Raw genomic sequence first — 27,863 nt, 5'->3', positions numbered from 1 at the left:
CGCTGAGCTGGAGGTGGCCGAAGCCCCCAGGACCTGCCAGGACTGGGGTGGTGGGGGGGACACATGACCTGGGTTTTGTGGCCCTGCGTGAAGCCCAAAACCCTTGGGGTGACTGGGGCAGAGCCGAGCATGGTCGCAGTGTCCCAGCTGGGAGCATCCCCGGGCGATGCAGCAGCAGCACCCTGGGGTGCTGCAAGGGGGGGAGGTGCCGGGACATCCCGGGAGAAGCCGGGGCAGCCCGGGAGCGGCGCAGGCAGCGCAGCCGGGCTCGGCCGCCGCCTATGCCACCCGTCGCCAGCGGCAGCAGCAGCGGCGGCTCCCGGTTCCCGGTTCCCGGCTCCCTCCTCCTCCTCCTCCTCTTCCTCCTCCTCCTCCTCGTCGCTCCTTTCTCTTTCCCTTCTCCCAAACGCAGCCCGGCCCGGGGGAGGAGCCGGCCGCGCACACAAAACCGCCCGCCCGGCCCCTCCAGCCCCCGCACCGGCGGCGGCGGCGGGGCGCCCAGCGCGCCCGCCCGGGGCCATGAGCGCCGCGCCGGGGCGGCGGCAGCAGGGGCGCGCCGGGCCGCGCCGGGCATGAGCGCGGCGGCGGCGGCGGCCCCGGGGGGCGGCCCCGGCCCCGGCCGCGGGCGGCGGCGCGGCTGCAGCCCTCCGCGGCGCCAGGGGGGCTCCCGGCGGCGCCGCGCCCTGCGCTCGCTCGGCAGCCTGGCGGGGCGGCTGCTGCGCACCTGGGCGCGCCTGGCGGGGGGGCGCCGCGCCCGCCGCGCTGCCGCCGCCGCCGCCGCCGAGGACGACGAGGGCGGGTTCCGGCGCGCCGAGTCCCCCGCGGCGCCCGGCAGCCCGCGGCGGCGGCAGGCGGCGGCGCGGGGCCGCGGCGAGCCGGGGCCGGAGCCGGGGCCGCGGCGGGGCGCGGAGGCGGCGGCGGCTGCGGCCGGGACCGGGGCCGGGGCCGGGCGGGCGCCGGGCGCGCAGGGGCTGCGGAACCACGGCAACACGTGCTTCATGAACGCCGTGGTGCAGTGCCTGAGCAACACGGCGCCGCTCGCCGAGTTCCTGGCGCTGGGCCGCTACCGCGCCCGCGGCGCCCGCGCCGAGGTCACCCACCGCCTCGCCGCCCTCGTCCGCGCCCTCTGGACCCTCGACTACACGCCGCAGCTCTCCGCCGAGTTCAAGGTACGGCGCGGCCCCGGCCCGCAGCACCCGCCTGCACCCGCTACCCCTGCCTGCACCCACCTGTGCCCCTGCCCGGAGCACCCGCCTGCCCGTGTCCCCCTTCCCCTGCGGCACCCGCCTGCACCCGCTGCCACGCTGATGCTGCCTGGCTCTGTCCTGCCTGCAGCACCCACCTGCGCCCAGCCCAACCTTGCCTGGCCCTCACCGGCAGCACCCACCTGCGCCCGTCCCGTCCTGCCCTGCAGCCACAGCCCTGCTCCCAGCCGGGCCGGCTCAGCCCGGAGCCTGCAGCCACCTGCCTCTGTCCTGGTTGGGGGTCTGAACCGTAGCTGTGCCCCCCACGCTGCCCTGTGACCCGCGCCGGGCTGCGATGTGATAAGGGTGACCGTGGTGCTGCAGGCGAGCAGTGGGGTCCCCCTGGGGACAGGTCCCCGTCCTCCCGGGATGCCTCCTGGTTGCGGCGCGCTCGCAGATTCGGGGTGGTAAGGGGGGCTGCGGGTGGGGGTACCGCCAGCAGGACGGTGCCCTGGGACAAAGCTCGGCCCTGGAGCGGCGGCCCCGCTGCTGGCGGGAGGACGTCCCCGTGCCGCTGATGCTCACGTGTAGCGCGCGGAGGGGGTGCTGGCCTGCGCGCTGATCGAGGTGCGGGGGCGGCGGGTGCGGCGGCGGGCACTGTGTTCAGCCCAGCTCCCGTTCCCCCCCCACCATGCTCAGGGTGTCTCTCCCCGCGGGGTGACGCCTCGCCATGGACCCTTGCCCGTGAAGGCTCGGGAGCTGCTCTGCTGCGGTGAAAGTTTGCGAAAAGTGCTTCGAGGGCAGAGAGAGGAGACGTGGAAGAGCTGCGGGGAAGCCTTGGGGGCGCGGGGCTCTCGGTGGGCGGCAGCGCGGCTCCCACCGGGTTAGCGCCCGTGGGAGGGGCTGATCCTGCGCGGCAGGGGCCGGGGTGCTGGCCGCTTTGCCCTCTTTGCCACCCTTCCTTTGCCGCCCGGAGCATCGCAGGGGCGGCGGCGGGGAGCAGGCGGCGGCTCCCGGGGCAGCAGCCACTCGTCTCCTTCGCTTGCCTTGCAGCAAGGCATCGCGCCCTTGTAATAGCGGGCACCGTGTTTCTGTGCTGTGCCCTCTCCTCCCAAACGCGCGCTTAGGCACAGAGCGTGGAAAGAAAAGAAATGAGAGAGGAAAAAAAAAACAAACCAAAAACTTGTAGCCTTAACTTTGAATTTCTTCCCTCCGGGTGGTTATCTGCGCGTTGCATGATTTCCAGCTCCACTTTTCTTTTCTTTTTTCTTTTTTTTCATCTGCCTTTAAAATAAGATCTCTTGCGGCAACATGAGAGTAGGGCGGATTTACGAGAGGCTGTAAAGCCCCGCAGGCCGTTGAGCCGAGTCCACGGCTTGTTTTATTTTCAGACGCTCTCCGTCGCGGCAGGCGCTGCCGCGCTGGCTTTGCTCCCTCCGCCGCGTGGGGTGCCCGGAACGCCGGCGGCAGGCGGGGAAGGAGCTTCAGGGCCCGATTTGGGGATTGCAGGGGATTTCGGGCGCCGCTTGGGGTATTTCCCCGCGGAGGCGTCGCGTACATGCCGCGGTCAGAGGCAGCCAAGCCGAGGGGTTTGCAGCGTGCCGATGCGACCCGCCGCTCCGGCAGGTCCGAGCTTGCTCCATCAGCTGATTATAAAAAAAAAATTGCACAGATGATTAGGATTTCTTCCAGCGCTGGCAAAGCAGAGGTTTTGCAGCTGAGCCGATGAAACGGCTCTTTGCTTTTCCTCCCCGAGAGCGAGGTGACCGCAGGCTGCCGGGCTGCTGAACCTCGCAGACCCCAAGCTCGCGTCCTCGGCCTGGAGGGAGCTCGCGGGGTTCCCTGGGCTCGCCGGGCTCTTTGCAAAGAGCGGGTTCCCCCCGGCGCGGGGGGGGACGGCGGCTGTCGGAGGCGCCAGCCGGTTTGCGGCGGGCGACGTGGCCCGGGCAGGATGGAGCTGCGCGTTGGGCACCGGCGGGGGCGGCGAGGGCTCCTCTCGCCGTGCCGCTGCGGCGTTTCCAGCCTTGGCCCCTCGGTCTTTCCACCCTTTCCCTTAGCAGCAGCCCGGCGAGAGCGAACCCCCCCACGAAGCCGCGGAGCTTCGGCGGCGCGAGGGCAGATGGATGCTGATCTGCCCGAAGGCGGCTCCGTGGGGGCAGGCGCAGCGAGCTCGCCGGTTTGGGGCCTCCTCCGGACCCCGGCGAAGCCCCTCGGCGTGCGCGGCTTGGGAGGAGGGTTGCAGAGCGGCTGAGCCGGGGCCGTGGGGACGCTCTGGCCCCAGGGGCCGCGGCGCGGGGCGCAAAGGCACCGGCGGGGCACAGCCGGCTGCGACCCAAGAGGAAGCGGCAGGGCGCAGCGCGACGGCGAGATGGGGACGGGGTGGGCGCTCGCTTCGGGCCCCGCTCCCGCCCCTGCCCTGCGGCTCCCGGGGGTGCAGCTCCGGCTCCTCCGAGGCCGCGGTCCTGTCGCTGGCCCCGCTCGCCCCAGCGGCTCTCAGCGCTGCCGCCTCACGGAGGCGTCGGGGCCCGGCGAGGCCGGAGGCAGGTCCGATTCCCTGGGGGCGGCTCCGGGCGTTCGGCATCCTGCAAAACTGCTGCCGCGGGCGGGCGAAAGGTGTCCCTGGGGCTTTGCGGCGCTGCGGTCGTCCCCAGCCGGCATGGGCACAAACACACCGCCGGGTGACCCCTTGGGGACGGCCACTGTGCACCAGGGCTGGCTCGTCTCTGCCCAGCTGCTCCTCTTCGCTCTTCATCCCCCCTGCCCCGCCGAGGCGCCCCGCGCCGCCCCGTTAGATGCCCTTGGGAGGGGGACAGGGCTGCGTGCGGTTCCCCGCGCGCTGCGTTGCGACGGCCGCTTGAGCCGGGCAGCGACGTTTCTGGTCCCCCCCCCCGCCGCCCCGTTCTCGCCTGCTCCGGGACTTTTGGTCTGGTGCAGCCCCTGGGTCCCTGGCAGTTCGCGACCTCCAAGGCGGCATCAGGTTCGCCACCACCCAAGCGGCTACGTGAGCTCGGCTGACGGACGGGCCTCGAGGACGAGCCGGGGGCTGGGGGGGGGATCCCCGCTGTGCCCCGCGTAGGGCCTTGGTGCTCGGGCCTTGGCCCTGCCGTGGGCTCCCCGCTGTGCCCCCGGTGAGTCCCCTCGCCTTGCCGGGCCGTGGCGGCCCTGGGTGCAGCGGGGCTGCCGGGGCGCCCTTTGCTCGGATGCGGGGAGAGCCGAGGCCGGATCCCATTCGCGGTGTGCAGCGCTGGTGCCCCGGAGCGCGCGGAGGCATCGCATAGGCGGTGGGTTTCTCCGGGGGTCAGCGCACCGGGCGAGCGGCTGGGTGCAACTTGCCGTGTTCGATGGAAGGGGAAACTGAGGCACGGCATGGTGCCATCAGCGCGGAGCGGACCGTGGTGGCAAGGCGCAGAGCGGCTGTGGGGCAGCCGGGGGCTGGCGCGGGTGTCGGGGGGCCGCAGTGCCGGGTTTGCCAGGGATGCGGGAGACCGCGGGAGCTGCCTCGGTGCGGGGAGCGCGTCAGGGGGGAGGGAGAGTATTAGTTCATTAAAGGCTCTGCAGGGCCGTTAGCTGATCAGCTCTGTAATTAGGGAAGGCTTCGTTATCGGGATGTGCCAGCCGCCCGACGGGAATCGGAGAGGGTGCTGAGTGCCGGGGCGGCGCTGGCGGGCGGGATGTGCCGTCACGGCCCCGGGCGCTCTGCAAAACCCTCTCGTCCCTGCCCGTGGGGTTGGCTCGGCTGCACGAATTGCCCTCGTCTCTTGTAGACGTGCAGCGTCACTAGCCTCGTCCCCGGGGTGGGGAAACTGAGGCACGGGGCGGCACCGGGCTGGCTGCCTGCGAATGGGGGGGGGGGGGTTTGGCAGCCGGGGCATTGGGGACCCTCCTCGTTCCCCCGCGGGCTGCTGGCACTGGTGGCTTGGCAGGAGCAGGGGTGTCCCTGGGGGGCAGCAGCGGCGCGTCCCCGGGGAGGTTGGGGGCGCGGGGCCGGCGTGTCCTCCGCCGGCGGCCCGGGCTCAGCGGCGCGCCGTCTCCTTGCCTTGCAGAGCGTCGTGGCCCGGCACAGCTCGCAGTTCCGGGGCAACGCGCAGCACGACGCCCTCGAGTTCCTGCTCTGGCTGCTGGACCGCCTGCACGAGGACCTGGGCTCCCCCTCGCCCGCGCCCCGGCCCCGCGCCCAGCACCAGGTGGGTGGCCCCGGGGGGGGGGGGGGGCCCGGCGCCGCGACCCCTCCGCGTCCCTGGCCCCCGCGTTGGGCAGGCCCGGCCCTGCCGCGCTCGGCTCAGCTCCGCCGCCGCGTCCCCGAGCGGCCTCGCGGGCGCATCGCCACCGCGGCCGGGGTAGCGGGGGGGGGACTCGCGGCCGTGACGTCCCGTCTGCTTCCGGAGCCTCTTCAAGAGGAGGAAATGGTTGAAATGGGCTTTTTTGCCCCGGGGGGCCGCGCGAAAGGCAGCTCCCCGCGCGGCCGTGCGTCCCCCGCTGCCACCGCCGCGCAGAGGAGACGGGGCCTGGGGACACGGATGGGGTCACTGGGGGGGGGGGGGGGGGGGGGGGAAGAACTTTCCGTGGAAATTTGGGGGCTTGAAATAGCGCTAAAACGGCCACCGAAGGGAGGATTTTGTGTGGATTTTGTGTGGATTTTGTGTGGATTTTGAAGGCCGCGGTGGCAGGGCCGGCTTTGCTTGTGATCCAGCCCGTGCCAAGGCCTGAGGAAACTGGGTTATCGGAGAACGAAAGGTCTGGGGCCTCGGCAGCGGCGCCGGATGCACAAAACCTCCCTGTGGTCGTTTAATGGTTGTTTAACGAGACGTCCGACGGGGTCCCGGCGCTGTTCGGTTTCAGGACCGGGCGCTCCGCCGCGCCGGCAGGAGAGCACGGCTCCCGCAGAGCGGGTCCGCGGGGTGCCGCGTGCTTGGGTGGGCTCGCCGCCGGCCCCGCGCCGCCCGCGGCTCTTCCCGGTGCCCTGGGAAAAGCGTGGAATTGCCACGGGTGAAAACATGCGAGTGATATGAAATAAGTGAAGGGGCGAGCGGCGGTGAGGCTGAGCTGGCCTGGAGGGGGGGGGGGTCTGTGACGGGCTGGCATCGTCCAGCCAAATGGCGTTGGTTTTATTTATATATTAAAAAAAAAAAGTGTGTGTGTGTGTGTGTGTATATATATATATAAAATATATATATACACACACATATAAAAAATATGTGTATGTATAAAATATATATATTATACATATTACTTTATATATATTATATACCCATAGCTCATCACGTCGGCCCACTAACCTGCGGACTGAACGGGTCTCCGTGGCCGCTGGTGCAGCCCCGCTGCGTATCAAGGCTTTGCTGCTCCTAGGGATGGAGGATGGATTAGGGATGGATTTGGGGGCTGATTCCCCCTGGGGGCTTGGTTTTTTTTCCCCCCCTCGTGAGAGCAGGCTGGAGGCATCTCACACGATGCCCGGGAATGGCTGAGAGCGGAGCTGTCTCTCTGCGGTCCTGGCCCCGGTGCCGCAGATGGGCCGGCGGCTCCAGGTGCTCCGATGGCACAGGGTTAGTGCCTGGTTTTTCAGGAAGGGAAACGGAGGCTGCGAGGAGGAGCAGGCAGACCGGCCGGGTGAGGATTTGAGTCCCGGATTGCCGCATCCCGAGCGAGCGTCCTTCCCATCCAGCACGCTCTCCTTCTGCTCGCGACTGCCCAGGCGGGGAACAGCCTCAGTATCTCATTTCTATTGCACTTGCAGAGCGATTCCTTTCCAGCTGCCCATATCTGCCTTTTTTATTATTGTTTTTTTAATTATTATTGCTTTTCTTTTTTTTTTTTATTGTTGTTCCCTTAGTTTTACCAATGCCTCTTTCGGGAATCGCTTGCCAGCCGTGTTCAAAAGGCTCATTAGCTTTCCAGGGCACTGAACGCATGTCACCGGGCGGACGACAATGACTCGATTCAGCAAGCGCCGGCCGTATTTTTCCAGCCGGTGGCCTGTCGGCGCTTGTCCTGTTTTCCTTCCCGTCCCCGCGCGCCCGAGGCTCTGCTAGCGCAGCTCGCACCCTTTCGCAGCCCGCGTGCAGCCTCGAGCCGCGGGTCCGCTCCCGGCGCCGCGGGGCGCTGAGCAGCTCTGCGGAGGGACGGGAGCCGCAGGACCCGGCACCCGCGTTTCCCGGGAGCGTTGGCTCCCAGCGAGGCTGGCTCTGCGTCGGCGCCGGGCGCCCTGCCGGCTGACCCACTTTCTGCCGCGCTCGGTGCATCTTTCCCCTAAAAATCCCTCCCGCCGCGGGTGCGATCAGGTCTGCTGACGGCTGCGGTTGTGCCGGGAGCTGCTGGCGGGTGCCGCTGCGGGACCCGGCACGGTGCAGGTTGCTCTGCTGGGTTGGCCGCAACAGCCGCAGCCTTTGCCCTTTGCAGGGTGGTTGCCGCAAAAATAAAATAAAATAAAATCAGGTGTTAAATGGTCCAAAATGGTCGAGGGGCTCCGCTGCCGAGCGTAGCAGGCTTTCGCAGTGAGCAGCTGAGATTTGGTTTCGGACCTAGCCGGGACCCCGCACGAGCACGGCCGCGGGGCTGCGTCGCCCCTCCGTATTCGGGCTCCGCGTATCCGTAGCGTGAGCAAGCGGGATGCCCGGGCTTGGTGCCGCGCTGGCGGGACGCCCGGCCCCGTTGCTCCCCGCCGTTCCCAGGGCGGGAGGCCGGCACTGGGAGGCCGGCGGGCACCAGGGCAGCGAGGTATCTTTGACCGGGCCGGTCTGGCTGCGTAACCCGATCGCGTCTCGGCTCCCTGCAATTTGAACAAGATCTTCCGTCGTCGCCTTTTGTTTCCGCTGGAGGTAGGAGGCCGGGGAGCCCCAGCCGCTTGCGCTCAGCGCTGCCCTTGCCTGACAGCGGGAGACAAAGCTACGGAAAACAATTCCCTGCCTTTAGGTCCGCGGCTTTGATCAGGGAAGGAGAGGCGGGTGGGAAAAGCTTTTTCTGCCCTGCAGAGCTTCTCATTTTAAAACAACCAGGAGTTTTTTTTCTTTTTTTTTTCTTTTTCTTTCTTTTTCTTTTTTTTTGGCTGGCAGCTGAGGCCGCAGGCTCGTCCTTGGCCAGGTTGGATATCGGCACATCGCACCGGCACCGTGCGCCCAGTGGCCAGGATCCCCCCTAAATTGGCAAAAACCATACCTTGGCATGAGGCTGGCTTAACCAGAGGGAGAAATATCAGATGTGTTTAATAGTCTCCCACGGGGTCGGGCTTTGGAGGGCGCGCGCCGGGCTGCGGTTGGTGTTAGGCAGGGGACGAGGACGCCGGGTCCTTTCTGCCCATCCATGGGGCATCTTTGGCCGATCGCCTCCCCGCCGGTGCATCCGGCTCCTCTCCCACCCCGCTGCCTGCCGTGGCCCTTGGGCAGCGCCAGGGCTCTGCTCTCCCGGCACCTCGCCCAGGGCTGGCCGTGCAATGAGAAAAATGAGCGTATTTGACCTAAAAGCCTGTTTTTTTTTAAAAAAAAAACAACTTTTTTTTATTCTATTTTTTTCAATCAAAGGAAGACCTGCCTGGATCTCCTGCTCTCCCAGTGTAGAAATGCTGCTCGCCTGCTCATCCGAGGAGCACCAAGCGTTTAATGGGCGATGATTAATTAAGCCTCGTGATGGCTTTAGGATGCAGTGGGATCATCCTGCTGCTGTGCAGCTGCCCGGCCGCTTCGCGGGGCAGGGAGGGAAGGAGGCCGTGCCGGAGGGACCGGCAGTGACCGCAGGGCATGTCCGGCCACAGCGTGTGTGCAGCCCCTGGCCTGGTTTTTCCCCGAGCGTGCCAAATCAGATAGCCGCGTCCTTAACATCCACTGGCTGGGGGAAAGCTCCAGCCTGCCGGTGCCTTTCCTTGGGGCTGAGCTGTGCCGCGGGGCAGCCGCACCGCTGTGCTGCAGGGAGACCGGAGGCCGTGCCTCAGTTTCCCCGTGCGGCCGCGAGCGGGAGCATTGGTGCCCCGCTACCCTGGGTATTTAACTGAAATTACTGACGCTGGCAGGCTGCTCGTTACGCAGGGAATACGCTGCAATTTGGGAAGCCAGTGTAACTCCTTCCAGTGGGAGCGGGCACCAGGCTCCCCCTTCCCAGCGGTGGCTCTGAGGCACCGCCGGGGCACTGTAAAAGCCCTTTTCCCCTGGGAAAGGGGGCAAAAATGTTGCTCTTGGGCCTGGGGTCGCACCAGGACGTGCTGCAGAGACGTTGCCGGAGGAAGGGGTGCAGACGCGTGGCCGCTCCCCCGGCGGGCTGCTTGCACTCGGTCCGGATGCCAGCAGGGATGCGGCTCCTCCGCTCGCATTGGGTGCAGGCTGTGCTGACTCCGGGGTGTCCCCACCGTCGCTGGCCGGCATGTCCTGCAGGATGGGGGTGGCAGCGATGCCGAGGTTTAGCCCCTCTTTGCACCCGGCTCCTGCGGCTCCGGGTTATGATCTGGAGCCGTAGCCAAGGAGGCGGCCGGTCGCCAGCAGAGCGAGCGCAGTGCCAGCCCTGGTGCGCGGTGCAGGCGGGCGCAAAGGAGCTGCTGGGCGCACGGGTGCTGCCGGCCAGTGCTGTGCCAGTGGGGGCGATTTATTTATTTATTTATTTATTATTATTATTATTATTTTTAAGCTTTCTGTTGCTGATCGTTTGCATGAGGTTGGTTTGTGCCTGGCAGCGTCTGCCTCTTGGAAAAGCAGTGCATGCACCGGCTCTCGCCTAGGTGTGTGCATGCAAATGGGAGTGCGTTGGAGAGCAGAGTGGGTGCTGGGGTGCTGCGTGCACCCCTCTGCACCGGGGCCACTCCGGCGCCACACAGGTCTGCAGCCACGTCAGACGCGTGCCCGCGTGGGGGCTTGTCGCGGAGGAGACCAGCTCCCAGCGCTGCCTTTCTCCCCCCGCCGAGCTTTCAGCAGCCCCCTGCTTTCTCCCGCTGAAGGTGCCCGTGACGAAGCAACCTCTCGGCCTCCCGTTTCGACGAGCCGACGGAGCTGGCTCGCCAGGGCTTTCCCTCGGGGCGTTTCGGCAGCGTTTGTGCTGTGCATCCGTATCTCGAGCTCCGATTTTGCAAGGCACCGCAGCAACCTGGATGCGAGGCCTCTCGGGGTCCTGCTGCGCAACCGCCTGCTCCGCGCTCCTGCCTGCGGGGCTGGTGTCGGAGCAGGGATGGGGTCCCTGAGGAGCGGGGTACGCTTCCGGGCCGGTCGACGTGGCTGGCTGGGACGCAGCCCCGGAAGCCCTCCCGAAGGGGAGACCCCACAGCACGGTGAGGGTCACCAGTGGGCTTTGCAGGGACCCGGGCAGGAATCGCTGTTGCAGCAGCGAGGAGCTCGGGGACGGTCCCTATGCCGAGGCGGGACGCGGCGGCGCGGCCCCGCACGCCGTTTCGGTGGCCGGCGAGGGTCAGCCCCACGGGGACGCCGAAGCCGAGCTCAGCCCCGGGTCCCCACCGCGCGCCTCCCACCTCCGTGGGGGAGCAGGATGGGGGGGGGGGGTCTCCTTGGCTCGCCGCAGCCCCGGCTCACCCCGCTCGTCTCTTCCTCCGCAGCCCGGCCCGGATGAGAGCGGCGACGCCGGCAGCGCCCCGCCGGCCGCCCGGCCTCCCCGCGGGCAGAGCTTCGTGCAGAGCCACTTCCAGGCGCAGTACAGGTGAGCGGGGAGCGCTGGCGGGGGCCGCAGCGGAGCCGCCTGCCCCAGCCCTCCGGCCGGCATCGGCATGGGGGGCGCAGGACCATGGCCCGGCCGGAGCCGGGATCGTGCTTGCAGCGTGCTGGGAGGGAGAGTCGCTCCGGAGGGATTTTGCAGGCAGCGCTGCCCACCTGCCGCCCGTGTGGCTGGCACCCGCGGCTTGAAGTCTGGCGGTGCCGCAGGCCCAGGGACCGGAGCGGCTGCAGGCTCCTCCTGAAAACGTTTCCTGGTCCAATTCCACGTGAGTGGATATTTTTGCAAGCGCAGAGAAGAGGGAGGCTCGGGCACAAACCCTTCCCAGGTAGCAAATCCTCTCGGAAGCCAACAGCATCCTGCGGCTCCCCGTCCTGCTCGCAGCCCCGGGGCTCCCGCCCCGTGCGGTTAGTTGGCCCAAAAGCTCCGGGACTGGTGAAGCTTGGGTGAAACCGGCCCTTAGGTGCACGCTGCGATCCTGGTGGGGCCACCCGGGGTGTGATTCCCTGCCCGGAGTCGCTCTTCCGGAGGGTCCGAAGCAGCTGTTCCGGGAGAGGAGGCTGAGCAAGCAGCTGTCTTGCTGGGATGCTGATGCACCTTCCACTGCTGCCAGCCAGATGCAAATCATCGGAAGGGCTAATCCGGAGATGAGGACCGGGAAACTGTCGAGACATGAGATAGCAGAGCTCCCTCGGAGTAGGGAGCGACAGAGCTGTCGCGGGGGCTGCTGCCTGGGGACGAGGCCTGGGTGGGTTTGCAGCGAAAAGCAACTTGTTTCACTGCCGCCTGATCCAGAGTGGGAGTCGGAACCGTGCCCTGGGCTCTGTCTCAGCCGCAGATGGATGCCCGGTCGTGCGGGACAAGCGGGTTAGCAGGCAGCAGCCAGACTCCGGCTCTGCTGAAGCTGGTGCCGAAGATTTACTCGGCTGAGCTCTTCTGCGAGTGCCGGCAATCTCGGCAGCTGCTGCCAATACCGGGAAGAGGGCCAGGAAAATCCCCGGCGCTCTGCAACCGCCCGGAAAGCAGCTGGAAGCGTTGCGTCGTCTCCGCGTTGGGCTGTGCCGCCGAGCTCTCGGCTGTGCGTCGGCCCCGCAGACCGCGCGCGGAGGGCGAGGGGGGACCTGGCTCGTCCTCGAATACCCTCGTGCAGGAGCTTGCTACGGCTCGGCGACGGGCGGAGGAGGCACTTGCCGGGATTTCCGAGCGCCGGCCGGCTGGACTCCAGATCCCCGCTAGCAAACGGCCACGGGATCCACCCGGGGCAGACGCTCGATCCAGCGATGCGTTTTTGAACTTGCAATGGGGGATTTTGCTTTAGCTAGCCAGCGTTGCTCAAAACGGGAGCTTTCCCTGTGCGTTTATAGCTCGCTGCCGGAAGGCAGCCTCCTTCCCGGCTCCTCCTGAGCCCGCTTGCCCACCCCGGGAGCGACGCCAGCCGCGGGAGACTTCTGCTGCGACAGCTCGTTTCGCTCAGCGGCAGCGAGTTTGCTGGCAAAGCGAACCGCTCTGCTGAGCCCGGCGGGCCGGGGAGAGCTTCGCTGCTCTGTCCGCAGGGGACGCGGCCGGGGCTGCTGGCGCCGCGCGGACAAAACGCGCGTCCCTCCGCCCGCGGCGGTGGAAGCGTGCTTCCTCCCGTCCCTCTTCCTCGGCTCGGGGGGCCGGGAAGGGCTGCGGGTTTGGAGGGGAGTTTTGGGTGCTGGGGTGATCTGCACCCGAAGGCAGGTGGATGCAAAGAGCTGTTGAAGCCCGGAGCGTGTTGCACCTGCCAGCCCACGTGGGCGGTTTCCCCTGGGCTAAATTCGCCCTTTCCGGTTGAGTTTACCAGGGAAAATTTGGGATGGAAAGCGTGGTGGGCTTTCTGCCCTTCCTAGCTGGCCAGGGAGTTCCCTGGGACCATGGGCACCACGGACCACATCTCGCCTCGCCTCCCCGGGGCAGGGACGGGTCCTTCTCCACAGCGTTCAGTCAGTCCCTGAGGCGGGAGCTCCCTTCCCCATCGGGAATCCCACGCTCCCGGGTTAATCGCTGGTGAGACCTAGCGCTTTGCCCGCTCTCCCGGGCAGCGACGGGGCAGAGCCGGGCCGGCGGGGCTGCGGGCTCCGCGTCGCCGGCGTTGGCCCTGGTGGTACCGTGTTTCGGGAGCCGGTGGCCCCGCCGTAGCCGCGGGCATTGCTCCGGCCATCCCTGTTCCCCTGCCACGGCGTCGCAGGCGCCAAGGGACATGCCCGGCATTGCAAGTCCTTCCTCCTCTCCCAATTAATTCCTCGCCGTGTAGGAAGAAAAGCACTTTAATTTCCATTAGCCTGTCCGTGCATCGAAGCTTGTCTATATGCAAAAAGATCTGTTAATTTGCGTGGCTGCTTCCCTCGGAGCTCGGCGGGTCTTAGAGGTGACGGATAACTAGGGCTCTGACCAGAAAGGATTTTGATTTGGTTTTTAATTTATTTCTCCCCTTTTTGCTGAATAAAAAGGAGGGGGGGAGAGGGGAAAAAAAAACAACACGAAGGAATTAAAACGAAAGGGTGAGGTAAGCTGGTTGCCGGCGTTAAATATTAATTTCAGCGAGGCTTTGATGGAGCGTTTCCTCCGGGATGATGTAGGAAATGAGTTTCTTTGTCGGGAAGGGTTCCCGGGTGGCGGCGGGCTCCCGCGGCCGCCCGCGAGGTGCCCGGGGGGGGCTCGGCCGGGGCAGCGGCAGCGATGCCTCGCGCGGCGCTGGGGTCCCTGGCTCGGGAAGGAGGGGGAGTCGCGCGCCCGGAGGGTTTCGTCTGCCTGGACGGCAGGGAGGCTTTCGGGGCCGTTGCGAGAAGATGCTCGGGGGGGGCTCGGCGCTCCGGTTAAGCCGAGCCGGGCCGCGTTCAAAGCCAGCTGACTGCTAATCCCTCCTTGGGAGCAAATAACGGAGTAATAAATGCCGCCGCCGCGGTGCGTGGGAACGGGTCGGATGCTGAGCAGAGGTCGGCTGCGCAAAGACCCGGCCGCGCTCAAGGCCGAAGGGATCCGCCGGCCCCGTGGCTGGATGTGAAACCGAGGGATGCTCCAGCAGTGGAAAAACAAGTTTGGGCCCGGATTGAAGCTCTGACCGCTGCGATTCACCCCCGCTTGCGCTGCCAGCTCCGGGCCCCCTCTGCCCGGCTCCGCGTGCAGCTCTTCCCTCGCCGGGCTCACGCGGACCTGCCACCTGCCTGTGCTTTTTTTTTTTTAAGTTGCCGGGTACCTCTTGATCTGGAGCCTTTTTTCCTTAAAGGTTAAGGCAGGCAGCGCTGTTCCTTTGCCTTCCAATCTTTCCGGAGATCAAACAAAGCTCCGAGCAGCAAAGAGCACGCGGAAATGTCAGGGGCAGCAGGCAGCTGTCAAAAAAACCAACCCCAAAATCGCTCCGCCGTGGCTGCGACTTAAAATAGGTCGGGTTGGCTGTCCGAGCCCCCCCGGGCAGGAGGGCAGGCGCCTCCCGCGCCCCGGCTTTGGCCAGCTTGAGGAGCAGCCGGCCGCTCTGCCGGCCAAGCCGCGGGGCGGCCCCGGAGCTGATGCCTCTTCCCGGCTTGCTGGCAGCGAGCGGCGCAAGCGCCGTCCCCGTCTGCCCGCTCGCGTCGGCGAAGCCTTTCCCGGGACGCGGGGAGGGCTTGGCCCCGCCATGGGGGTCGTCGCCGCTCGGAGAGGCTCTGGGAGGGCGAGCGGTGAGGGCGGGAGCGTGCCGTGCCGCGATCGGCAGGGCGCAGGCGTTCCGGAGCGGCTGCCAGCCTGGGCTGCGAGGGGCAGAGATGTTCGCCTCCCCGTCGGCGCCTGGGAGCTCCCCCGAGCCCCCTGGCCACCCCGCGGTGCCGCCTCGCTGCCTGTGCCTCAGTTTCCCCAGCTCTGACACCCCCCCCGCGGCTCCCGTTCGCAGCCCTGGGGCTGGGGCAGAGCATCCCGGCACGTCTCTGGGTGCATTTTCCCCCGGCGGCTGGGAGGATGCTGCCGGCCTCCCGTTATCTCCCCGTTATCGCCGTCTCCATCCTGGCACGCAGCGGTCCCCTGGTCGAGGCACAAAGGACGCCAGGGAAAGGTGCTCCTCGGCGCCCGTGCCCTGCAGCGGCACCCTGCTCCATCCCTGGAGACGAGGACCTTCCCGGCGTCCCCACCTAATGGGGCTGACGTCCCCTCCTGCCTCTGGTTCTGCACCAGCTGGATGTGGAGGGTTTGATGAATTAAATACGGTAACGGATACAAAAAGGGCACTAGCCCTGCTCTGACTTCATTTGCCGTGAAGTTCGGTTTGAAACTGCGACTTGCGCTGGCTCCCCGGAGCGGGAGGAGGCCGCTGGTGGGGCCGAGAGCGGCGCCTGGGCAGGACGAGCGCGCCCAGCCTTGGTGACGCCGAGCTGCCGCGCAGCAGTTGTGGCAGGTGCCGTTGGTGGGTTTCAGAGTGAACAGCCCGTTGGGGCGGACAGGCTGCCGCAGACCCTCGCGGGGCTGTTTGCAGCCTCTCATCGCCCTGAGCTGGTACTCCGGGCAGGCAGTCGTGCGGAGGAGGCGGCTCTTCACGCCGCGCCTGGGCATGTGGCGGGAGTCTGAATCGCAGAAAGCGATTCGATGGATTCCTGGAAGAAGAATCTAGTAAATACCAAAATATCCGTCCTACGAGCTGCTGGGCCGCTGGAGCCCGAGCGGAGCACGACCGCGCGCTTGTCCTCCGTCCGCTGCGGGGTGTGCAAGCCAGGCTGGCCGGGCGGCACGGGGCCTCCGGGAATGCCGCCGCCGTGGGGCGCGGGTCCGGCCGGGAGGAGGGCGGCGGCAGCGCGACGGGGTGCCGTGGCTCTTGTCTTGCAGGTCCTCGCTGACCTGCCCGCACTGCCGCAAGCAGAGCAACACCTTTGACCCCTTCCTGTGCGTCTCGCTGCCGATCCCCCTGCGCCAGACCAGGTGAGCCGCGGCCCCGGAGAGCCCCCGCGTGCCGCCGCGTAGCCGGGCCCCCCACCGGCTCCGGCGGCTCGATGGGTGGAAGTCGCCGCTGCGGGAAGCACTGCGGCTGCCGCGAGCCCTGGCCTCACGCGTCCTCCCCATCCCGTGTCTTCTGCAGGCCTCTGAACGTCACCTTGGTCTTCCAGTGCAAGAGCCAGCGGTTCCTGCGGGTGGGCCTGGCCGTGCCCCTCTTCAGCACGGTGGCCAAGCTGCGGGAGATGGTGGCAGAGGAAGGCAAGATCCCCCCGGAGCAGGTAAAAACGCCCGGAGCGGCGGGGAAAGCCAGCAGCCGCCCGAGCTGGGGTGGCACCAATGGGAGCAGGGTCCCTCCAGCTCCTCCAGCGGGCACCGAGGTCCTTCAGCCTCGCGGGTTGGGGTCTCGCCAGCCTGCCGCCAGCTGGGTCGGGAAGGGCCGCGGAGGGCTCGTCTGAAGTGAAACGTGGGGTGCTCATGGCCCCGCGCGGTGCCCGCAGGTGATCCTGGCAGAGGTGTCCCCCGCGGGCTTCCGGCGCTCCTTCTCCGACGAGGAGGACCTCAGCGCCATCGCCGAGAGCGACAGCGTCTACGCCTTCCAGCCCCCGCTGCCCTTCGGCCGCGGCAGCTCCTTCCGCCTCTCAGGTACCGCCGGGGCCGCGGGGCGGTCCAGTGCCTGCGGGGCTGCGCTGCCTCTCCGTGTGCTCTGCCGCGCCTGCGCGGGGCTGACGCGGGCGTTGGGAGCGGCGGGGGCGAGGACGCGGGGCCGCCGCGCTGCGCCAGCATGGGCCGGGGCCGGGCTGGCAGGAGAGGGATGCCTGCTCTGCTCTGATTGGTCACAGGCAGGTGTGCTGCACTGTGATTGGTGGGAGATGGATACTCGCTCTGCTGTGATTGGTCACAGGCAGGTGAGCTGTACTGTGATTGGTGGGAGACAGGTACTGGCTCTGCTGTGATTGGTGGGAGGCAGGTGCGCCACGCTGTGACTGGTGGAAGACATACTCTGCTGCGATTGGTCAGAGGCAGGTGAGCTGCACTGTGATTGGTGGAAGATGGATACTCGCTCTGCTGTGATTAGTGGGAGGCAGGTGAGCTGCCCTGTCATTGGTAGGAGGCTGATAGTGTCTCTGCTGTGATTAGTGGGAGGCAGGTGAGCTGCCCTGTTATTGGCAGGAGGCTGATAGTGTCTCTGCTGTGATTGGTGGGAGGCAGGTGTGCTGCACTGTGGTTGGTGGGAAACGGATACTTGCTCTGCTGTGATTGGTCAGAGGCAGCTGTGCTGCACTGTGATTGGCGGGAGATGGATACTTGCTCTGCTGTGATTGGTCAGAGGCAGGTGCCCTGCACTGAGATTGGTGCGAGATGAATACTCTGCTGTGATTGGTTGGGGGTAGGTGTGCTGCACTGCAGTTGGTGGGAGTTGGATACTTGCTCTGCTGTGATTGGTCAGAGGGAGATGTGCTGCCCTGTGATTGGTGGGAGACTGGTACTCTCATTACTTCGGAGGCAGCTGTGTGGCGCTGTGATTGGTGGGAGGCTCTTAGTGTCTCTGCTGTGATTGGTGGGAGGCAGATGTGCTGCACCGTGGTTGGGGGGAGGCGTTTGGGGAGCCGGGGGGCGGCAGGGCTGGGGGGATTGTGAGCAGGCCGCAGCACCCCGCGCTCTCCGGCTTGCCGGCTCCTGGCTGAATTGGGAGGAACCGGCCTTTCGGGCTCTGCTGCGGGCGCCCCTGGGCCCGGCCCGCGTGCGAGGGCTGCGCAGGGGCTGCACGGGGTGGCAGGGGGGCGGGAGGCAGCCCTGGCACTGATTAATTGCCTGTCGGAGCTAAACAAGGATCCCTTAATTGGCAAACATCGGAGGAGACGGCGGGGAGCAGTCGGGGTCCGGGGCGGCGCGGGGCCGGGTGATTAACTGCCGGCCCCGTGCGTGGAAAAGGGGGGACGGCTCCGTGCACGTGGCCCCGCCGGTGCGGGTTGTCGCGGGGCTGCCGGAGCCGTGGGGCGACGCGGCCCCGGGCCGGCCGACCGGCCTCCCTCCCTCGGTGCCCGCTTCGCTCCGCAGGGTGCCCGCTGAGCCTGCCGTCCTCGCCCAACGCCGCCGAGCCGGAAGGGCAGCGCTTGCCGCCGGCGGCCCTCTCCTCCGAGTGCCTGCACCGCGGCGCCGGCGGCCGCGTCCTGCTGCTCCTCTGCAACACGGCGGGCGCCGGCCTGCAGGCCGCCAGGTACGTGCGCCCGCTTCCGCCTCGGCTGCGCCTGCCGCCGGGCGCCGCCTCGGCCCCCGCGGCGCTCGAAGCGACCGGGTGCGTTTGGCACGCGGGCCGCTCGCCTTCGTGGCGCTCCTCGGAGCCGCGGTGCCCCGAGCGGCGATGTCGAGCCTGCTCCCGTCTCCTAGCGCCGCGCGCGGGGGGTGACAGTGCCGGAGCCATCGGGGCATCCGCAGCGGGGAGCCGGCAGTCCCGAGCCCCCTGGGCGGCTTCGCCTGACCGTGTCGGTGACGTATCCGTGTTCCAGCCCAAATTGGGTGGGTTTCCAGGCAAGCTGGTGCCAGGGACGGCAGAGATGCTGAGGTGGCCTCGGGGCGAGGGAGGCAGCTGAGAAAAGGGCTCTGGCTGCTCCCTTTTTATTTTAGCTCCCGTTTTTTGCCAGAGCTGGCTGCAGATTGCCCCAGGAAAGAGCTTTTAGTGCAACGCTACTGCAACACCGTTTCCACCTTGCTGTCGGTGGCCCTGCTGCCCCGGGGACCGGGGGACGTCCGTACAGCCGGCGGGCTCGCTAGCGTTGGAGACGTGCTTGCAAACACCGCGGTGCAAGCCCGCATCCTGCTCAGCATCCTCTTCCCAGGCTGATCTGTGCAGCCGAGGCAGCTGCGGGAAGGGCTTAGGATACCGCGAGCGTCTCTGTGCACGTCTGCGGTGTGACCCCCCTTCCTGGGCTGGTTTGGCTGCCCAGCATCACCGGAAAGGCCAGGATGAGCAACGAGCCGTTGGCATTGCAGCGAGCCAATGGCCCCGGTGTGGGGGGGGAGCGCTGGGGGCCACAGGGAGAAGACGAGCGCGCTGCTGCGGGTGCTTCGAAGTGGTCGCAGCGGGGCGCTTTGGCGCGTCTCCTGCCCGCGCTGGCCTGATCGCTCCCTGTGCCCGCGGCAGCCTTCTCCAGCAAGCAGGGCGGGCTGCATCGGGTCCCTGCCGCCCGGTGCCCGGCGTGCGGCCTGACGGGGAATTCATGTTTCTTCACTTCCCGATGCCATGGGGATGTCCCACGGGCTTCCCTCCCTCACCGAGGTGTTGCTGTTCCTCCCCAGGTTCGGGCCCCCGCTGGTGATGCGAGAGGACCGAGGCATCTCCTGGGAGCAGCTCCAGCAGTGCATCCTGGCCAAAATGCGTTACCTGATGAGGACTGAGGTCCAGCCACAGGTGAGCGCTGCTTCGGGCCCTGGGCTGAGGTTGGTGGCACCGGTGGGACAGAGGTGCCCCTTGTCTGTCCCGTCTCAGCCCCACGTTGAGCCAGGTGTTGTTCTCACACTGGGGATGGAGCTATTGGGTGGCTGTGATGGAGCTGTGGGGTGGCCATGATGTAGTCATGGAGTGGCCATAGGATCGCCATAGGTGGCTGTGGTGGAGCTGTGGGTGGCTCTAGTATTGCCACAGGTGGCTATGGTGGGGCTGTGGGATGGCTGTAGTGTAGCCATGGATGGTCATGGTGGAGCTGTGGGGTGGCTGTGATGTAGTCATGGGGTCACCATGGTGTGACCATGGTTTAGCCATGGGCGGCCATGGGTTAGATATGGGTGGCTGTGGGAGAGCCATGGATGACTGTGGTGGAGCCATGGGTGACCATGGTGTTGCTATGGTGGCTGTGGCTTATCCATGAGTGGCCAAGATGTCACCATGGGTGACTGCAGTGTCACTGTAGGTGGCCATGGTGGACCCATGGGTGACCATAGTGTTGCTGTGGGTGGCCATGGCGGAGCCTGGCTCACATGGGCTTTCATGATGCCTCCCCGGGCTGATAACTGCCCCCAGCCTCATGGCAAAGTTGTGCCCAGCCACCCTGCCCAATGCCCTGGTGCCACCATCCCTGGGGCTCTGCGGGTCCCCAAGCAGCCAGGATGCCTCAAAGTGTTGGAACAAAACCCCGCCGCGGCCGGGGGACACTGCCAAACTGTAGCCCAACAGAGCCCTGGCCGTCCCCGTCCCCTGCTGGGTGTCCCCGCCACGCCGAATGGCCCACGGCGCACTCAGCCCCAAGGCAAGGTGGCCTCAGCGAACGCCTTTGCTGACGGTCACGGTTTGAGCACGGGTGCTGCCGGGTGGGAGCAAGGCGCGGGTGGGTTTAGGACTGGGACCGTGTGAGGCTGCCGATGGGAAATCCGATGTAGCAGCACCGCCGGCTCCATTTCATCTCGGGCACCAGCAAGTCGGCAGCTGCGAGCATGCGGAGCAACCCGGCGGGGGGAAATGCTTCTCACGTGCCTTTGCAACGCGACGCGCTGCTGATTTCCACCTGGCTCTCGTTCGCAGCTGGAGAAGGGGGAAGCGCGACGTTAAGGGCAATGCGATGTTTTGCAATTTGTGGAGACGGAGACAAAAATCTCCAAGGTGGCTGCGGCTCGATTATAAACTTCTGATCTACTTTTTAAAACATTACAACAACCCGCAGGGATAAAAGATGAATTTTAAATGTAACATTAATTTTTGTGCGTGTTAATCTCCTTTCATATTTGTTCCGAGTGGATAGCATTTTAATTAAATTATAGCGTATTAAATCATAATCAGAAGCCACTTGGGACCCGAAATTAAATTCCTGTACAAAATGAAGATAGATTATTGCATCCAAATCCAGAATTGTGGATAGGTGCTTTGCTGAGTCCATGTTCCCCTGCGAACCACACTGGGAACGAAGACAGAAGTCCAATTTGGGGCTTTTTTGCGGGGGCGGCACAGGAAAACGAGACTGACCATGTTTTGAGGAAACGGCCCTGCTTCCAGCCTTCCCCAGACCCCGCTGGGGGTGGCAGGACCCCTGCAAGGACCAGGGCCACACTGGCACCCTGCAGTGAGCGTGCGGGGCAGGAGCTGTCCCGGGGTCTTGGCAAACCTCCGAGCACCAGCATTTCCCAACGCACCGTCTCCTCCTTTGGGAGAAACCAGGCGAAAGAAAGGCAGCGCTCCGGCAGGGCCGTGCATCGCTCCCGGAGGAGATGCCGCTTTTCTTGTAGACGAGGGTCTTGGAGCAGCCGCTCCAGGTCTCTGAACCGGCCCGATTCTGCAGCTCTGGCCGGTGGAGCAGCGCCTGGGCCAACGCAAGGCAGGAGGCAGCGGCGAGAGAGGCTCCTCCGCGCTCCCTCCTCTCTCCTTCACCAGGATCTTGGAAGCCACGGGAAGGTCAGGCCAGGTTGCTCTTCTTGCTTTTAAAGCTGGAGGGCCACCGCAGTGGCGTTTGAGAGGGGAGTTTCGCCTGCCCCGTTTGCAGCACGGCTCCTGCACCCGGCCGTGCTCTCCGCCGCGATTCGCAGCCGAGCGGCGCGGTGGGCGGCAGGAGCTCGTCGGCGCGAGCTCCCCGAGAAACCCTCCGGCACCGCGCTGAGAGCATCCCGTGCCAGGGACTGCGGCGCTGCGCCCCCGCCGAGTCACGCTCGGCGGGCTGCGAGATCCCGCACCGCAGCATCCGGATGATGGATTTGCCACGCTCTCTTCATCTCCCATTACGCTAGCTGTCAGGTGGCAGCGGCGGGGCCGGAGCGGGTAATGAAAGCCAGGATGCAGCAGGCTAATCGGCAAAGGCCAGCAGCTCTCGCTGGAATGACAAAACATCACAACGGGCGAGGGAGATGGCTGCAGATTAATCTGCCGGCGTGTCACTGGGGAAATTGGAGCAGGCGCCGGTAGGAGACATTATCAAGTATGGCAGGGCTCTGCGGGGCGCCGGGCTCTGGCCTGCGCTCGGGCATCGCCGGCTGTGCCGCGTGCCGGAGCCCACCAAGCCACTGCGGGCGCCGGTGCCGTCTCCGCCTGGGCACAGCGGCCCGCCACGCTGCCCCATCCTGGACACCCGTGAGTGAGCACGAAGGGGTGCCCGTGGGTGCCAAGTGCTTCCCAGCACGGGCTGCTCCTCCCCAGGGACAGCCGCGTTGCGCTGGGGGATGAGGAATAGCTCTCGCCCCGGGAGCGTTTGCCGTTCGGGACGCGGCGTCTCGGCGAAAGGTGGCTGGACCTGGGGTCCCTCCTGGCGCCTCTCTTCCCCCCATCCCGGGCGCCCCCTGAGCGCCTCTCGCCGTTTCTCTTGCAGAGCGCCGGAGCCCTGTTCCGGATCCGCGTGGCCGGCGGCTCCGTGGCCTGCAGCTACCTCTCCCCGCAGGACACCCGGCCCCTCTGCCACCCGGCCGTGGACAGGTAAGGGGAGGTTGGTGCCGGCCGGCATCGCCGGGGTGGGAGTTCCCTCCAGGTGGCCGGGCTGCTGGCTGCTCCCCCGCAGCTCTATTCCCACGGGGGACGCGGTTCCCGCGAGCCCCAACCTCCGCCGCCACGGTCCCCCGCCTCTGGGAGCGGCCAGGATTGCACCAGCACCACGGCGTCATCGCACCCGACCGTGTTGCACTAGCCGCCGTCGGGCGGGGGCGTCCCCGGGGGTGGCCGCAATGGAGATGCCGGGCCAGGGGGTCTCTCTGGGGGGTGACACAGGCTGGCTTGGGGACCCCCCACAGGTTGCTGCCTGCGGCAGGGGCTCCCTGCCAGCCCCGTCGCCTCTTAGCGTCCCTCCGGTCCCGCGCGGTCCTGGGGCAGCCGGCAGCGTCTCTGGGCGCCGTGTGCCATCTGCCGGCACAGTGCAACACGGCCCCATCCCGTTTCGAGGGTTGTAGGGACTGGGGTCTCGGAGCGCACCCCTGCCCCAGTACAGCCGCCTGCGGAGGGGAGGAGGAGGAGGAAGAGGCGAGGCCGATGTACTGCCTACGTGCGTCATGCGGGCGTGGAGGAGGGCTGCCGTCTGGGGAGAACGTGCTGAAACGCGGCCGCTTGCAGGGTGCAGCAGTTTGCAGCACCCAATAGCTGGTTCGGGCAGAAGCGAAGCCGGCGGCTCGCTCACCTCTGCCGCATAGAGAGGCGTCCGGAGCCGCTTTGCCAGCGGTTTGCAGCCCCTGCGAGCACGCTGCCTCGGTTTCCCCCTGGAGCCGGGCGGCTTGCAGGGTCTTCGGTGCTCCCCGCTCTGCGTTTCGGCGCCCTGCCGGGGGGCTCAGCCCCAGTTCCCAGCTGCGCTCAGGCCTTTCCCCGGGGGTGACAGCAGGCGGTGGGCAAGCCGGGCCTGATCCGGCGCCGCCGCCCCTGATGCGTGCCGTCGCCCCGGCAGGGCACTGCAGTTGGGCGGCCCCGGCGGCCCTCCCCACGTGAAGCTGACGGTGGAGTGGGACGTGAGCACCAAAGAGCGGTGAGTCCCGGGCGCCCGGTGCTCTGCAGCGGGGAGGACAGGACGGATGGGCTGGGGGGGTGCCCGTGCCCGGGGCACCCTTCCTGAGCGTCCTCTGCCTCGTCCCCCCCACCCACCCTGCAGCCTCTTCGGCAGCATCCAGGAGGAGGTGGTGCAGGACGCGGAGAGCGTGAGGCTGCAGCAGCAGGCGCACCAGCAGCAGCACAGCTGCACGCTGGACGAGTGCTTCCAGCTCTACACCAAGGAGGAGCAGGTACGGGGATGCCGGCCGGGGCACCCCGAGAGCCTCCGGCTGGCTGGAGGGATGTGCTGGTGATGGGCAGGAGCAGGCAGCGCTCCCACGGGAGATGGCAGGCCGTGGCACCCAGTGGGTGCAGCTGGCAGAGGACGGGCAGGTTTGGAGGCAGACGTGGCGCTGGCCTGGCCCGGGGAGCTCGGTGCCGTGCCGGGCTCGCTCCGGGGTGCCGCGTTCATGGCGTGTGGTCTCCGCAGCTGGCCCCGGATGACGCGTGGCGCTGCCCGCACTGCAAAGTGCTGCAGCAGGGCACGGTGAAGCTGAGCCTCTGGACGTTGCCCGACATCCTCATCATCCACCTCAAGCGCTTCCGCCAGGTGGCTGAGCGCCGGCACAAACTCACCACGCTGGTGCGGTTCCCCCTGCGGGGGCTCGACATGGCCCCCCACGTGGCCCAAAGGGGCCAGGCGCCCAGCAAGCAAGTGCTGGGCCACTGGGCGCCCTGGAAGGCCCCGCTGTACCTGCCCGAGAGCTGCCAGCTCGACTACCTCTACGACCTGTACGCCGTCTGCAACCACCACGGCAGCATGCAGGGCGGGCACTACACGGGTGAGCGACGGGTCCCGGCGCACAAGGGGGCTGGGGCATGTGCTGGAGGGGCTGGGGTGCACTGCAGGGGGATGTGCCCCAAGGGATGGCATGAGGTTTGGGGTGCTCTGCAGTGGGACAGGCTCTGGGGCATGATGCGGGGTTTGGGTGCAGGGCAATGTGCCCCGGGGCATGGCATATCCCCTTGCAGCGCATCCCAAACTCCATGCCATGGGGCACAACATGGGTTTTGGGGTCAAGGGGATGTGCACCACGTCACGATGTGAGATTTGGGGTGCACTGCAGTGGGATATATTCTGGGGCACAACATGGGGCTCAGGGTGCAATGCAGGGGGATGTGCCGTGGGACATGACGTGAATTTGGGGTGCACGGCAGGGGGATGTGTCCTGGGGCACAACATGGATTCGGGGTGTGGTGCAAGGGGACGATGTCCCATGGGGCACGGCAGGAGATGTGGGGTGCACTCCGGTGAGGCTGTGCCCTGGGACACAACAAGGGTTCAGGGTGCACTGTAGGGGGAAGCACTCCATACGCACACGGGATGGGGGAGCTGGGGGCGCTGCCTGGAGGGGTGTTGCAGGGGGGGCCCTGGGGCAGGATGGCCCTGCAGATTTGCCCCAGCACAGCGCACCCAAGGGACACAGGCCTGAGGGAGCCTGGGCCGTTCATGCTGGTGGTGTCAGCTGAACCCCAGTGCGATGCAGGCTGGCGCTCCCAGCTGCACCCGGAGAGGCGGATGTGCCTGCCTGGGGGGGCCGGGGCACTCGAGCTGCCCTCACCCGTGCTGCCCCCAGCCTATTGCTGCAACTCCCTGGACGGGCGGTGGTACAGCTACGACGACAGCACGGTGGAGGGGGTGCAGGAGGACGAGGTGAGCACCCGCAGCGCCTACATCCTCTTCTACCAGCGCAGGAACGCCATCCCCGCCTGGTCGGCCAGCAGCTCCGTGAGAGGTGAGCAGGGCCCCCCGCACTGCCAGCCCCACGGGCACCGGGGCCTCTGGCACACGCCCTGCACGTGGCTTGGCACCCTGAGGCTGTCTGACCGCAGGGCGCACGCACCAGCACACAGAGCACAGCCAAATGTGCACGCACGCATGCGCTTGCGCACACAGCATGCACAGGATCACACACGCACACAGTACAGCCGAATGCACAAGCATGCATGCACACGCACACACGGTGTGGTGTGTGCACACAAACACAGTCACAGCACAGATGAATGCACACGTGCACATACATGCGTACTCATGCATGCGCAGTATATTGTATGTCCACTTAGACACAGTCACACAGAGAGGGCAGCTGATTGCATGCCCATGCCTATGCACACGCATGCAGATGGTGCATGCGCACATACACAGTCATACAGCACAGCTGAATGTGCATGCATATGTGCAGTATGGTGCATGCGTGCATGTACACACACACGGAGTCATGTATAGAGCACAGACAAATGCACATGCATGCCTGTGCATGCACATATATGCACAAACAGGACGGCTGGCACACAGAGCGCAGCCAAAAGCCGTGTACACGTAGGCATGCACATGCATGCATGCACAGCAGAGCAGACACAGCAACGCAGCGCAGCCGAATGCACACACATGCACATACGTGTGCACGCAGGTGGGTGCACACAGTCACACGCAGCACAGTTGAACGCGTGTGGCATGGCAGAAACACACACTGCACGGCCGGCTCACGTACACCACACACACACACACACACACACACACACACACGTGCAAAGCATGGCAGGCTCACCCCCACGCAAACACCTGCACAGACTCCTGGGCACAAAGCAGGCCACATGTACACATGCACTCACACATGCACTCATGCATGTGCACGTATGCGTGCACACAGCCTGGTGCAACTCCCCCAGAGCTGCAGACGCGCTTGCAGCCCCGTACCCCCGGCCCCTGCGCAGCGCCCTGCCCTGGGCACCGCAGGGCTCCCGCTGGCACTCGGCCATCCCCAGCATCCCCAGGGCTGCTCGGCCAGCACATGCCCTGGTGCCCTGCACCCTCAACTCGCCCGCCCCAGCCCCAGCACAGCCTCTTGCTCCCGCCAGGCTCCACCAGCTCGTCCCTGTCCGATCACTGGGTGTCGCGGCTCGGTGGCAGCGGCCAGCGGGAGAGCATGGTGTCGCGGGGCTCTGCCACCTACCCCTCGCTGCCCAGCGCCCCCGACTCGCCCGGCTTCCCCGACGCCGCCCCAGAGAAAGGTGAGCTGCGGGGGCGAGGGGGGGACTCGGTGCGCGGGCGCAGCGCTGCTGGCGCCCACCTCCCGGCGCCTCTCTTGCAGGAGGCTTCGAGGCGAGGCCCTTGGTGCGCGGCATCCAGGGCCGCAGCGTCAGCATGAAGCTGTCGCCCGCCAAGGCCGAGCCGGGCGCCGCCGCCGCCAAGCCGCTGCCGCTGCGCTGGTCCTTCGCCTCCCGGGAGCGGGCGCCAGGCGCCTCCGGTGAGCTGGTGGCATACCTGGAGTCGGGGCGCCGGCCCCGCTTCACCCACACCTCCATCGTGGCCCTCAGGACAGGCGCCCCGGCGGCGGTGGCGGCGGCAGGGGCGAGCAGCCCCCTGGAGCCGCTGCGCGGGGCCGAGAGCGCCGCGGGGCCGCCGGGCCGGGCCGGAGAGCGCGACCAAAGCCCCGTGGGCGAGATGCCGCTGGGGGCCCCCACGGGGCTGGGCCGGGCGGGCTGCTCGAAGCAGGAGGCGCAGGGGGGCGAGGGCGGGCGGCCGGGGCTCTGCAGCGGCGCAGGGGGCCAGGCCGAGCGGCCGCAGCGCTCGGGGGGCGGCGCTGCACGGGCCGAACGCAGCCTGCGGCGCTCGGCCTCGCTCGGCCCGGGCGGCGAGGGGCCTCCTGCCCGCCGGCCCCCCGGCGGCCCCCTGCAGCGGCCCCGCTACCACAGCGCCTCGCTGGGCAGGAGGAAAGCGGTGCCTGAATCCAGCTTCTGAGGCGGCGCGGCCACTGGGGCCCAGCTGGGCGTCATGATGGCCCCTGGGCGTCATGATGGCCCCTGGGCGCTGCCATGGCCCCTTGGCGTCATCATGACCCCTGGGTGCCGCCATGGCTGCTGGGTGCCATGATGGTCCCTGGGCGCCGCCATGATGGCCCCTGGGCGTCATGATGGCCGCTGGGTGCCATGATGGCCCTTGGGTGCCACCATGGCTCCTGGGCGTTATGATGGCCGCTGGGCCCCATGATGGCCCCTAGGTGCCGCCGTGGCCCCTGAGCACCACCAGGCCCCATGGACACGTAGACCGGTGCTCCTTTTCCGATCCATGCCTTAACAGGGACCGAGCACAAGGCGGGTGGGGGCCCATAGGGTCCGAGGGGAGAGAGGGATATCCGGAGGGAGAGTATTTATTATATAAGGAGAGAGTTTTATCCAGAGACGCTTTTTGTTTTCTAAAAGGCGGCTATTTTGGTACGGCGGGGCTGCGGGAGGGGGATCGTTCCCACACTAAGGTCTATGCAATAAGCGATTCTTCTACCCAGCTTTTGTACGCGGGGCGCCTGCGGGCCGCAGCCGTCCGCATTTTGCAGCTCTTTCTATTAAAGACCTGTGAAAGGCGTTCGGTGTCGTGCGTGTGTGCGGCGGGGGCTGCCCGGTGTGCCCCAGGGGTCCTTTCCCAGGGCTGCCCGCCTCCCCCAGGGCGGAAGGGCTCCCTGCCCCGATGGCACCTGTCTGCTCCGGACGTGGGCTGCACCGTGCCCCAGGACCCTGGGCATTGGGACCTGGGGCAGCACTTGGCTTCAGCATCAGCATCGCTGGCACAAGTTCTTCTCTGCCGACCGGGCAAGGATGGCCCATGTGCCTGCCTGGCTGCTCCTGGAGGGCAGGATTTGGGCTCACCT

General features: G+C 66.9%; 1 protein-coding gene across 1 annotated transcript; it reads left to right on the top strand.

Moving 5' to 3' along the window:
• The first annotated feature begins 946 nt into the window (after window positions 1-946).
• USP43 (ubiquitin specific peptidase 43) lies at window positions 947-27,563 on the top strand. The gene is made up of 15 exons (XM_067308137.1): window positions 947-1,169; window positions 5,228-5,368; window positions 10,708-10,808; window positions 15,630-15,722; window positions 15,880-16,015; window positions 16,235-16,379; window positions 17,796-17,955; window positions 19,035-19,146; window positions 22,022-22,125; window positions 23,078-23,155; window positions 23,279-23,408; window positions 23,648-23,999; window positions 24,795-24,953; window positions 26,077-26,229; window positions 26,310-27,563. The coding sequence occupies exons 1-15, from the start codon at window positions 999-1,001 to the stop codon at window positions 26,957-26,959; spliced, it is 2,685 nt and encodes an 894-aa protein (XP_067164238.1). The 5' UTR covers window positions 947-998; the 3' UTR covers window positions 26,960-27,563.
• The last annotated feature ends 300 nt before the right edge of the window (window positions 27,564-27,863 follow it).

Source organism: Apteryx mantelli, chromosome 19, assembly GCF_036417845.1.
Source record: "Apteryx mantelli isolate bAptMan1 chromosome 19, bAptMan1.hap1, whole genome shotgun sequence".
In the NCBI taxonomy this organism is placed as follows: Eukaryota; Metazoa; Chordata; class Aves; order Apterygiformes; family Apterygidae; genus Apteryx; species Apteryx mantelli.
Note: the sequence above shows the minus strand (reverse complement) of the source record. Positions and strands in the feature narration are given on the sequence as shown.